The sequence below is a fragment of the Podarcis muralis genome, chromosome 14 (assembly GCF_964188315.1).
Source record: "Podarcis muralis chromosome 14, rPodMur119.hap1.1, whole genome shotgun sequence".
NCBI classification, from domain to species: Eukaryota; Metazoa; Chordata; class Lepidosauria; order Squamata; family Lacertidae; genus Podarcis; species Podarcis muralis.
In genome coordinates, this window is record NC_135668.1 from 14,190,868 (window position 1) to 14,204,174 (window position 13,307).

At 39.5% G+C, this 13,307-nt stretch overlaps 1 protein-coding gene across 5 annotated transcripts in view; it reads left to right on the forward strand.

Annotated features, from left to right (window-relative positions):
- Positions 1 to 13,307, forward strand: part of TRPM7 (transient receptor potential cation channel subfamily M member 7) — a 77,788-nt gene that overhangs the window by 29,596 nt on the left and 34,885 nt on the right. For 4 of the 5 annotated variants that reach the window (XM_077918814.1, XM_028706817.2, XM_077918815.1 and 1 more), the window contains exons 3-12: positions 1,073 to 1,111; positions 2,054 to 2,252; positions 3,054 to 3,267; positions 4,450 to 4,574; positions 6,106 to 6,277; positions 9,121 to 9,295; positions 9,525 to 9,648; positions 10,890 to 10,962; positions 12,302 to 12,402; positions 13,100 to 13,234. In XM_077918814.1, coding sequence (XP_077774940.1) covers positions 1,073 to 1,111; positions 2,054 to 2,252; positions 3,054 to 3,267; positions 4,450 to 4,574; positions 6,106 to 6,277; positions 9,121 to 9,295; positions 9,525 to 9,648; positions 10,890 to 10,962; positions 12,302 to 12,402; positions 13,100 to 13,234 — 1,357 coding nt within the window. Of the gene's footprint in view, positions 1 to 1,072; positions 1,122 to 2,053; positions 2,253 to 3,053; positions 3,268 to 4,449; positions 4,575 to 6,105; positions 6,278 to 9,120; positions 9,296 to 9,524; positions 9,649 to 10,889; positions 10,963 to 12,301; positions 12,403 to 13,099; positions 13,235 to 13,307 lie in introns of all 5 variants that reach the window. The other variant, XM_077918817.1, reaches the window with a different exon arrangement.

The following is a 13,307-nucleotide window of genomic DNA, read 5'->3' on the forward strand; positions in this document are numbered from 1 at the left end:
ATAACAAAACTAAGAAAACAACAATAACAATACTTCCGACCCATCCTTGTTAATTTGGGACATTTCCCAAATAACAAACCATTTTGTTTTGTTCATTTGTAGCACAAATCCCATCTGGCATGATTATGCTCAGTTGTCTGCTGCCTTACATATATTTTACTGCTGTGGCTGATCTCTGTGTTAAGCAGACCTGGGGTTAAACATAAATTTTTCAAAAATGCATATTTCAACACAGTGCAATTTGATGTATCTTCTGAAAGTGCCATTGATATTTTTAACACTGAGCGCTAGATTGCAGGTTCAAACAACTGGAATCTAGTTATTCTTTTCCCAGGGTTTATAATTATCTCTGGGCATTCTTAGTGGCAGCAGTCCCTTCCAAGGGAAATCAGACTCTCCCTCTGTTTACCTGCATTTTGGAAATGCATAAATACTTTTTTAAAAAACAAAACAAAAAGCAGGCTTTTGGCTAATAGTTTTATGAAGATTTTATGCTGTTGTTTGTAACTCTTTTCTGCAGTAAGTTATTGTGGTTTATGCACTTACATTATTGTGAGCTGCTCTGAGCTCCCTTTGGGGAAGAAGGGCAGGTTATAAATTAAAAATAATGAATAATTATAACTAAAAAGGTATTAAACCTATTTTAGAAATTATTTTTATTTTTTTCATAGCCGTCAAAAGTTCTCCAAGTATTGAGGGATTTGTCCCAACAGTGAATTTCTGTAGACAGTAAAATCTTGCACTTTCTCTATCATATGTGCATCATATCTGTATTCCGTTCTGTGTAACATTACAATGATATATCTTGCGTATAACTATGAGCAGTCATTTTGCTATTATTCTCTAGACCACCTTCATGCAAACAAAATTGCCCTCATAAACAGTTACAGTGCCTTCTTCTTAAGAGGCATATCCCAGAATACATGACAGGACAGTAAATAATTTGTGGTGTGAATTACAGAAAGTAATGACAAATATATTAAGAATGATCTTGGTCATATTTAGTTATAAATTGGATTTAATAAAAATACAGGAAAAATTCTAACTTACTTTATTGTATTCTTAATCATAGATGCCTTCCAGGATGTCAGATTTGTCAGCAACTTGTCAGGTATGATTATGTAAGATGAAGCAATTATGTATCTCTTTTGAAAATACCGTTTTAATTAATTGACATAAGTAAAACATCAGAAAGCTGATGGTTCTGTAATATATGTAGAAATGACTAGAAGCAAAAGACAAGTAAAAATGTAAAGAAGATTTAATTAAAACATGGAAGGATGTGGGTAGACAAGGGAAACTGGATATAGGGAGACCTTTCACCAGTGCTGGTAATGAAAGGTATGTTGATCCTTAGTCATGGCATTCTAGTTCTTGGGTGCTTTATATTTTCTACATTACTATTATAAGTCATCCTATATACCTTTGCTCTGACTTTTCTTATGTGAACTGCTTTCTTATGTGAACTCAGATAATGTCAAAGCCTTCCAGCGACTAGGAAACACACACAAAAATATGACCAAACATTAAGTTTCCCCCGTTCTGCCCCTCTCCCCCTGAAACAGAAGATTAATGTATAAGATTTGCAACAAGCCTATGTGCAAAGTCAGTGGGTGCCAGTAATCAGAGTCTTCTTTTGAATACCATATTTTGATAAAATTGTCCACATCAAATGTGCTGTTCAAGGCATGCACACTTTTTGTCAGTTTTTCAGATAAGACATTTGTCCATACGTTCTGTTGCTCTTTCCATTGTGTGAAAACGTGTGAAAAGTGATGAGTTCCTTGTAAAGTAAATTGAGTTGATCTTCTATTTTTCTATGCTCTGGCAATATTTAAAGGATTTAAAGACAACTGGTTCAGACATTTTGCCAGAATCGTGCAAATCAGCCTGGATAGTTACTTTAAAAAACAACAACTAAGTGCACAAAACTATTAATAGGTATTTTCATCCTAAATTGATGCATATCCAGTACTGTGAGAATGGACAACAGCTTATGCAATTACCTCTTGTGTGTTTCCCCAATTCCACAAATTGCGATGATTATCTGCAGGTGCTGTTGTGGTCGCTTGGTCCGCCAGCATGCTTGCTTTACTGCCAGCCTTGCCATGAAATATTCAGATGTGAAACTGGGTGAAAATTTTAATCAGGAGGTAGAAGAGTGGTCTGTAGAAAAACATACTGAGCAGAGTTCCACAGATGCTTATGGTATCATAAACTTTCAAGGAGGCTCTCATTCGTATCGAGCTAAGGTCAGTATCAAACGTTCCATATATTGCTTAATGGTAGAGTGGAATAATATTGAAACGAATTTACAAGTGAATATGAAAACATATATCTAAACATGAAGGTAGTAGCATGTAAAGAGATGAGTGAAGTCAAGCTTCCATATGACTTATTTGCACTTTACATTTTAAATTTATGTTTGTGTCCCCCACCCAAAATTGAAGTAATTAGTACATTCTGTTATTGTTATTGTTATTATTAATATTATTATTACAATTTTCACACCACCTTTCATCCAAACACAAAAATATATAACATAATTTTTAATTAATAAGTTACAGAAAACAAGTTACAGATAGTGTATTGAGGTTGCAAAGTTGTTATATCAGTCACATCTTTTAAAACACAATAAAAAGAGAACATTTGAGCTACCTGTTCTATACTGCTTGATTATTTTTTATGGGAAGATCGAACCAATTAACACACAAATAGCTTAATGTTAATTGGAGTTAAATAATATTGACTAAGACACAAAATATTAACAAAGTGTCTATGTTACAGTGTTCACTATGGAATCACCCTTTTGACAAAATGTTCAATGTTTTTGCAGTGTTTACAAATAAAATAAATCGTGTAGTGATTAGGTTTTTAAATATCATTATTGTGACATATTCAGAATTCTCTGGCACTTCTCTAATTCCCATTAGAAATTTTCATGCATTTGGAATGACCTGTGAAATGCCTATTTACCCTTGCATAAGTATGGTTATAATTTCCTGATTGCATTATTAAAAAAAGGTTAACCCTTCCCAACTCTTTTTTGTTAGTATGTGCGGCTGTCATATGACACTAGACCTGAAGCCATCCTACAGCTCATGCTTAAAGAATGGCAGATGGAACTGCCCAAGCTTGTTGTTTCTGTTCATGGAGGGATGCAAAAATTTGAGCTTCATCCACGCATCAAACAGTTGCTTGGTAAAGGCCTTATTAAAGCTGCAGTGACAACAGGAGCCTGGATTATAACTGGAGGAGTGAATACAGGTGAAGTCGTGACTCTAAATATACTTTCCACTTCACATGCACTTGAGACACCTGGATATTATCTCCGTATGGCTATTTTGATGTCAAATTGGCATCAATATGATTGCAGTCTGCACGGCCATGGGGACAGCAGGCTTGGAATCATCAGGTGTCATGTTGGAAATGACATACATCCACATTGCCAGAAAACTACCCCATATTTTCTACCAACTAAAGTGGAGCTGCTTATGCTACAGATTCACAGAGAATAAAACTACTGAAGGTGGTACCCATAATTGGCCTGGAAACTTGTGCTCCAGCTCAAAAATGTAGGAGCTGAGAAGGTGCCCTTCATAACAATCTGATTGATAATTGAATTTTGGATAAGCAAGCAATGATGTGACACATTGGAACAGTTTCATAAGACATGTCTTGTTTCAATCCTGCAAGCTTTTGAACTCTGGCATTGTTGAGGGTGTAAAATGCTTACTTTAAGAGTGTGGGTTATAGAAGCACTTGCACACATTGACAGATACGCATTTTAGGCTCAGTTTCTTTTGGAGAGCCCGTTCATGTCACCAGGATTTGTTTGTAATTAGGAAGGCTCAAAACTTAACTTTAGTGTTTACACATTTTTACAAGCCTATCTATAATACAGTAAGGTAAAGATGAAGGGGCCCCTGACCATTAGGTCCAGTTGTGGCCGACTCTGGGGTTGCGGCACTCATCTTGCTTTATTGGCCGAGGGAGCTGGTCATGTGGCCAGCATGACTAAGCCGCTTCTGGCGAACCAGAGCAGCGCACGGAAACGCCGTTTACCTTCCCGCCAGAGTGGTATCTATTTATCTACTTGCACTTTGATGTGCTTTCGAACTGCTAGGTTGGCAGGAGCAGGGACTAAGCAACGGGAGCTCACCCCGTCGCAGGGATTTGAACTGCTGACCTTCTGATCGGCAAGTCCTAGGCTCTGTGGTTTAACCCACAGCGCCGCCCGCGTCCCTATAATACAATAAACATCGGTCTTAAATGTATTTCAGTGCTAATGTTATAGCATTACTTTGCCTTCTAAGTTGAGCAAAGTGGTTTTTGCTTTTTTGTTTTTTGCTAAAGCATGGTGAGAACTGAGCCATTGGGTTCAGTAGATATTTGCTGCTGGTAGAACATACGTTTAGTAACACAACAATATTCTTTGATCCTGAACAGGAGTTGCAAAGCACGTTGGTGATGCCCTCAAGGAACATGCCTCTCGATCATCTCGAAAGATTTGCACTATTGGAATAGCTCCTTGGGGAGTAATTGAAAACAGAAATGACCTCGTTGGGAGAGATGTAAGTTTGCCCATTTATTATTGTTGTGCTCTCAACTGTTTACGAAAAGAAGAAAATTCGTAAGTACATTAAGGCTTTGATCAGAATTATTCAATTCATGAAGTAAGGTTGTGGTGTGAATAGGAAACTCTTTTTGTGAAATGGATGTCACTTAGCCATCCCAGAACCATGTACATGCAGGTCCCACTTTGTAAACACATGTTATGTGAAAACTCAACTATCTAAACATGAGGAAATTGCGCCCAAACCTAGCTATACAACTGTACAAACTTATGCAAACAGTTGGGTGTGTTCTGAAAGAATCTCAGTGAAATTAAAATAACAGCTTTAAAGAAACTCATTTAGTCCTCTTGTTTGTTTTTTGCTGGTTGGGGACAGCCGTTTTGGGTGCCATGTTCCGTGTTCCCTGTCTCCTCAGTTCAGTTCCAGCTGCATCTCCCTGCCAGCCACACCATCTCTTCCCTTCCCTTCTCAGAGCCTCCCCTTAAACTTGTCTGCAGAGAAGCTTCTTGTGAGGGAGCAGCGCCATGCAGCATCAGATCTCAATGCTTAACAGCTGTTAAGTGGGAGGATCAGATCCTGCATGGTGCTTCTGCACGAGCAGCTTCCCTTGCGTGCAGAGAACTGTGATCTCCCTGTCAGCCATACCAGCTCTCTGCCTCACCTCTTAAGTTTTTCTGCCTGTGCCTTCCTACACTAGTGTAGTTCTTACTGTGCTGCTGCTTCATGAGCAGCTTATATGCATACAAGTTAAGGGGAAGATCTGGTCCTACACACTGTGAGGCAGGGGAAAAAAAGAAAAGAAAGGAGAAGGGGAGAGCTGGGGGGGGGGGTATGGCGAAAATGCTGGGCCGAGGAAAGGAGCCAGAATGACTGTACACAACCAGCAAAAAAAACAAGAAGATGACTAAATGACTTCATTTAAAGCTGTTACTTTATTTTATTTTTGCTGAGATCATTAAGTAATTCTCTGAGAGGTGAGGGGGTGGTTATGAGCCATGGATTTTTTTTTGTCATTTCTTCTTGGTCAGGAAAACACTGGGATTTTCCTTTTAGGAACAATTGAAACCAGTGGTTTGCTATGTGAATGCTCACCTAATGAACCAATTCTGGAGAGCAGATTGTGTTTGCAAAATGGGACCTGTGTACATAGGCATGCCAGAATCAATCCAGTCTACTTAAAAACAACCCGGTCTGGAAACTTTGAAAACCTCAGTCTTCCAATGAGATATTTTAGAGTAAAAACCATCTTAGCAATGATCTTTGGTTGCTTTTTCCTTTCCGTGCGCTTACCTGATTGTGATTTTAAAGAATAAAGAATCCCAATTATGAATAATATAAATGTGTTGATACTTTCTGGTATTACAACTTCCTTTATATGGGAATGAAACAGAAATCTGCAGCTGCTGGATAAACAGATTGTTGGCAATTGGCAAATGAAAAGGGAATTTTGAAGCCTGCCACATTTTTTGGGGGGGGGGGATCAGGTTTATATCCATGCGAAGGTCTTTTTGTTTTGTTTTATGTTTAGGTTGTTGCTCCATATCAAACCCTGCTGAATCCTTTGAGCAAACTTAACGTCTTGAATAATCTTCATTCCCATTTCATACTGGTGGATGATGGGACAGTTGGAAAATATGGAGCAGAAGTGAAACTACGAAGAGAACTGGAAAAAACAATTAACCTGCAAAGGATCCATGCACGTATGTGTGGACCATGATTAAACTCATTATGTGGTGTTGGCCCTTTTTGTTCTATATGCAGTGCAGGGGTTGGAATTTAAGCTGGTAAAAAGTTGTCTTGACTTGCGTTATTTAGGAAGGGAGCTGGGATTGCAGGTTTCACTGCTTCCCCATATAAAAAATTAACTGCCACTAGAAAAATAGCAAGTCAAGGAGTTCTGATTCTCTCTTTACCGGGGCTTGGATTATTAAGGATAATTGAAAGAGGCACTCTCCAGCCTGCCACTAGAAGTAGTACCATCCAGGAAAAGCTTTACTGCTTCATTTGATTCTCCTGGATGCATTTTTTTTAATTATTATGATTGACTTCCTATCATTCTGCATTGCCACTATCATGGTAGTTTAATGAAATCTAGAGTAATCCCAATATAACCAATGGTTAAAAAACAGTTAAAAACAGTAGAATAGTGTAAGCATAGCATATAGTAGTAAGAAAATAATTTCAACCAATGTTTAGACTTGGGTAAATAAAAATATATATTTGCCTAGTGCTGAAAAAGGCATAATAGCACCAGATGGGACTCCTGAGAAGAATTCAGGAATTGGGGGTCAACATTGAAGGGGAGTAGGTGATCTTTTAGAAATCTGAGTCTTAAGATAAGATATGTTCCCTCTGGCTCGTTCTGGTCAGTGGTCTATCAGTGGTATTTTTGGCCAGTAGATTTTTTTCAGTAATTCTCAGAGGCAGCCCCCTGAACAATATGTTGCAGTAGTCTTAAGTTGGATATGACTCGGAAATGCATAATTGCTTAGGCCCAGGGATAGGGAAATCTGCGACCTTCCAGCTCCCATCAGCCCCAGCCAGCAAGGTTACAGCACCAATGGTCAAGACTGATGGCAGTTTAGTCCAGCAACATCTGGAGAGCCGCAGGTTCTCAGTCTGTGGCCTAGGCTGTCTTTGCCCAAGAGGAGTCACAGCTGGTTGACCAGCCTTAACTATTGAAAAAGGCTTCATGCCACAGATGCCATCAACATCGAGAGATGGGGCCAGATGTAACAATACCCACAGGCTGTGAGTCTGATCCTTTAGGGTGCAGTCTTGTCAGGAATACACCCCCCCCCCCCATCCAATGCATCTCACACCAATATCTCTGCTTAAACTGTATTTCATTCCTTTTGAGATTGAATTCTCTAATCGGTTTCAGACATTATAATCATTATCAGACGTTATAAAGGTGCACAGCAAATAATAAGTGTGAGTGATTTGCACTTCTAGTCTTAGGTAAAGGTAAAGGTACCCCTGCCCGTACGGGCCAGTCTTGCCAGACTCTAGGGTTGTGCGCCCATCTCACTCAAGAGGCCGGGGGCCAGCGCTGTCCGGAGACACTTCCGGGTCACGTGGCCAGCGTGACATTGCTGCTCTGGCGAGCCAGAGCCGCACACGGAAACGCCGTTTACCTTCCCACTAGTAAGAGGTCCCTATTTATCTACTTGCATTGCGTGCTTTCGAACTGCTAGGTTGGCAGGCGCTGGGACCGAGCAGCGGGAGCGCACCCCGCCGCGGGGATTCGAACCGCCGACCTTTCGATCGGCAAGCCCTAGGTGCTGAGGCTTTTACCCACAGCGCCACCCGCGTCCCTACTTCTAGTCTTACTTGCACTCTATAACAACAGAAATTCTTCTCTCTTTGGGGGCAAAAGTTATTGTGAGCATGCAATGCTTGGATCTTGTGTGTGAATAACATAAGGAAACCCTGACCTTTTTGTACTAATCTGTGTTGCGTCAGTCACAGATTAGCTGCTAAGTATCATTTGTACAAACTGGCTTCTGGGGAATATAGTACATCTACTCCCAAAATGTTTTTAAAACCAATGATCCTGTTTTGACCAGGAGTTGGTAAAGAGAAGCTTTGTAGTGCTTCCGTATTCTGTATTTGTTGTAACTATGGGCTACATTTTTACTGTGTACAGCTATTATGTGTTTACAGTTTCTCTTCCATTTGCGTTTATGCTGACACAGTTAGCTGCAGTTTAATTAGGCCTTTGAAATGTGTAAACCACACTTTAGCCCTTGTGTATGATTAACAGTATAAAAATGTGTGCTACTCAGCCTCTTAACTTGTTTGTGCAATAGAAGGAATAAGGTGAGTCTAATATTATGTCAGAAATTTTGAGCAGTATTTATGCTTACCGCTGCTGAGGAAGATTAGTTTTTGGTGAAGATTTGTATGCACAGTTAAAATGTGTTGCCCTTGAACTGCAGAGAATGACTTTTTTGTGTATTTTGTATTCGCATTTTTAGTTCCCCAAAAGACCTTTCCAATTCCTTTACTTTGGTAGGGCTCCCAGACCTGAAGCATTTAGTTTCTGCAGTGTGACTGTGTGTGCCTTCAAACCATCACCCTAGGCAGATGCTGAACAAATGTTTGATAAAGTGTGGTCAAATGTTCGATGAGTTCTTGGACTCATGGATAGTTGCTGAATAAGATTTTCACGTGAACAGAGTGAGGAGCTTCAGTTCTTTGTATAGTCCATTGCCCCTTCCCATGATGAGTAGAAAAACTGTGCAAAACAGTCAAAACCATGAAATAAATTGTATAAAATAACAAATCCTGCAATTCTGCTTAATTTATACAGGCTGCATAATTGAGCTTTTCGTTGCAGGGCTTAGCTTAGCATTTTTAAAGAATAACGCTTCTGTTCTAGATATACAAAGCCCTGTGGGTAGCTCCAGTTCTTTATAAACATTCTTTGAGTATAAGTCATTCTTTCTGAGTTGAGTTTTAATGAACTGTGCTGTGCTTATTCTGAAAAAGACATAATGAAAAAAGAACTGCATATTTTTTTTTAACCTCTTTTGTCTAGGAATTGGCCAGGGTGTCCCTGTGGTTGCACTCATATTTGAAGGTGGCCCCAATGTTATCCTCACAGTTTTGGAATACCTTCAGGAAAACCCACCTGTGCCAGTGGTGGTTTGTGAAGGGACTGGCAGAGCTGCAGACATCCTAGCTTATGTATATAAACAAACAGAAGAGGGAGGGTAAGTCAGAACATTGGTCCATGTAGCCCAGGATTGTCTTCTCAAAGTAGCATCTGTCCAAGGTTTTTTCTCCGCCCCCCCCCCTTGCTACTTGAGATCTTTTCAAGTGGAGTTGCTGGGGATTAAACCTGAAACCATGCCCTCTAACTCCTGAGTCACAGCCCCTCCCCTTGTTGGGAAGAATACTTCACATGGTTGCGTGTTTCAATTGATTCTTGTTTCATCTCAGGAATATTCCTGATGGAGCAGAGCCTGAAGTCATTTCAACCATCAAAAAGACATTTAATTTTGGTCAGAGCGAGGCAGTTCATTTGTTCCAGACCTTGCTGGAGTGCATGAAAAAAAGAGAACTTGTGAGTAAATCTCTGCATAATATACCACGACAATAGGGTTGTGTAGCAACACTCTTTAGTATTGTACTTTTCTAAGTAAATGTTTGATTAATCACACCAGCTATGAAAAATTAAAATAGACCAGCCTTCCCCCATTCCTCCACACCTTCCTCCAGAGTCTGCCATCCTAGGGCCAAGCTCCAAGGCCCCAGCAGAGCAATGACAATAACTTAGTTGGATGCAGCCCCACATGTTGATGCTATGTCTGAGCTGAGCCTCGTTTCTTTCTTTAAAATATGTTTACGCTATCCTTTTTTCCATTGGGTTGATAATTGTTTTTTGTCTTTCAGTCAAGATCCAAAGATCTGTCCAAAGATCTGTGTTGTACCTGCAGATCTTAAATAAGTGTATTATCAAAACCAGTCAAGGTTTTCAAAAACCAAACATAATGCCAATCCATTTTGTGATGATAACATATTGTGAACCCTGGAGTAGGTTTCGGCTTTCAGACTCCCTATTTGTCTCATGTGTTACAATTCCCTCTCTTCTTGGTTTATGACAAGCTGTCATTTGCTGATACATCTGAATTAGCAAATTAAAATTTGTGCCTGCCGTGCAATTGCTATTTGATTCTGTGATGCTGATTTCTAACACTGGCTTGCAAGGCAAACACAAACAATGTCCTGTGATTCATTTGAAACATCGAAGTATCATGTTTTCTTGTTTGAAACAAAGGATGGAGGGAAGTGTTATATAAAAATTCAGACCTAACTGCAGGCTCATGCATATAAAGCTTTGGTTATATTTGAACCACTCCACTACAAAATGAGCGCCGCAACTCATCGATGTTTTTGACTGGACTTAACCGTCCAGGGGTCCTTTACCTTAACTTAAATGATTGTCAATATGTGTAAATTTTAATTATATTGATGTGTTGTGAGGCACATGGCATTAACTTTTCTTTTAATTGGAATTTGCTAAACTTTAAATGGTGGTCTCTGAATTACATGTATTATATTAGTAATACTATTCTGCAGTTGTTAACTGTAGAATAGTACTGCTGGTTCTTAACTGCAGTTAATTATTCTGCAGTTTCCTTATATGGTTTTGGAATTCTGTATATATCAACAGTAGATTATTTTAATGCATTTTCTTTAGTTTTGTTATGGTTTATGGCTAGACAAATGAACTGTTACAAATCAACTATATGTAAAGGAGCTATTATGAAATTGAACCCCCCCCCAATATAATTTTCAAAACAGATCACTGTGTTCCATATTGGATCTGATGAGCATCAAGATATTGATGTTGCAATCCTTACAGCGCTGCTAAAAGGTGAGTTTTTGACCTTAAAAGCATATCATAATTAAGCATGCACTGATTGTTTTTGGGGTGGGGACGATGGGCTTTCCAATTGGACTGATGGGAGTTGTAGTCACTCAGCATCCTTGGAGCACCAGGTTGGCTATCACTGGTTTGCATAGTGTCGTCTCATCCTACATAGCCATTTCAATATAGCTTTGTGATAACTTCATAAAACTCTTCCAAAGTGAGTGCATTGCTTTCTGGATCTGAATAGGCAAACACTTTCTCTCCTTTTCACAGTACCATCCAAAGTATTACTGGGGACATTGTTGTGGTTATTTATTATTATTATTTATTTGATTTATATATCACCATTTATCAGAAGATCTCAGAGCGGTGTGCAACATAAAGAACATATTTTAATGAAGCATAATAATAAAAACACAATACAAACCATAATAATAGACAGCATGATAATAAAATAATCATAATAACAGTCCTGCCTCACACACACATTTAACGGGTCGTAGATTATTTAATAGTTGAAGGAATGTTTTTGCCTGGCACCTAAAGACATGTAATGATGGCTGCCGGTGAGCCTCTCTGGGGAGAGTATTCCACAGATGGGAAGCCACCACAGAAAAGGCCTGATCTTGTGTTGCCACCCTCTGAATCTCTCGGGAAGAGGAGGACATAGAGAAAGGCCTTGGTTGACAAGCATGGTGAGAGGTGGTTCTTAAAGTATCGAGGTCCTGAGCGATTTAAGGCTTTATGGGTCAACACCAGCACTTTGAATTGGACCCAGAAACTGTCTGGCAGCCAGTGCAGTTGGGCCAGGATCAGTGTTATATGCCCAAAACATCTTGTTCTGGTGAGCAGTCTGGCCACGGAATTTTGCACCAGCTGAAGTTTCCAAACTGCCTTCAGAGGCAGCCCCATGTATTTACTCATTGCAGTAATCCAACCTAGTGGATTTGGCCACAGAAGTTAGACTATTCCTGTTCAGATAGAGGCATCTCTGGCCACCAGCCAAAGTTGACAGAAGGCACTCCACACCACGGGGTGTTACTTCCTTCTCCTTAAGAGGGAATGTAACTCCTTCAAGAACAGGCAATCTCCCCTCCATCCACTAACAATTGACATAAGCTTTCACAAATTCTGCCCATTTCAGCTCCGCTTTAGTAATAAGCCACAATCTGTAGCACTCTAAAAGAGGGCATATCTTTTTTCCAGCAGATAGGTTCTATTTTACCATGAATTATATAGGCTATGCATTATTTCCCTAGCATAAGGTAAGGCATGAAATCAGCTGAAAACAAGCGTTTTATGGTGAACAGGTTTGAATCTGTTTTTTGTGTTTGTTTTCTAGGCACAAATGCTTCTGCGTTTGACCAGCTTGTCCTTACACTTGCGTGGGACAGAGTTGACATTGCCAAAAATCATGTTTTTGTTTATGGACAGCAGTGGCTGGTATGTAGACATGGTGGTTCATAGCGGTGACTTATTAATAAGATGTTGAATTATTGTTAAAGAATCGTCTGTCAAAACCATAATGCTCTGGTGTAGACAGAAAGCTTCCTGATCACCTAATCATACAGTCTCAGACACTCTTTGGCTTTCCCTCTCCTGTGCAAATTGCCCCCTTTCCCTGTTTGGAGCAAATTATATTTTGCAGACAACTGTACTTAGTGCGAAGATGAGTACTAAGAGCATAATGTGAACCAGCAAGGTGCTCAACAATCACGTTGCAAGGTGATTGAGCAGGTGTGGTTGCCATGCAACTTCAGACACTCTTGGATCTCACTAGTAATTTAGGCCCATTTCAATCTGGTTTCTGATCTGGAGATCATTGGGGAGAAGAACAAGGAAGTGCAACCCTGTTAGCTCTTCTGGATTTCTCTGTGCTGTTTGTTATGATTAACAGTGGTATCCATTTAAACTAAGTGTCTGTGGTGGGGATCATGAGCATTTCACTGCAGATACAACTTTCAGACTTCAGTTGGCACAAAATAAAGTTCCTTGATGCAGAATTTGACTTCAATCTCTTAAGAGGTGTCCAGACGCATAAGGAACAAAGCAACTGTTCAAAAAATATAGTAGACTTTGGCATACTAGTTTTCTCAATTCTCATCTTATTTCAATTTAAGGATTGTCTTTATTTCTTCAGGTTGGGTCTTTGGAACAAGCTATGTTAGATGCCCTTGTGATGGATAGAGTTGCCTTTGTGAAACTTCTTATTGAAAATGGAGTGAGCATGCACAAATTTCTTACAATTCCCAGACTGGAAGAACTTTACAACACTGTAAGTGGATGTTTATTCTTATTTTTATTATTGTTATTAATTACACCCATTAGTTACTTTTTTGCCATGTCAA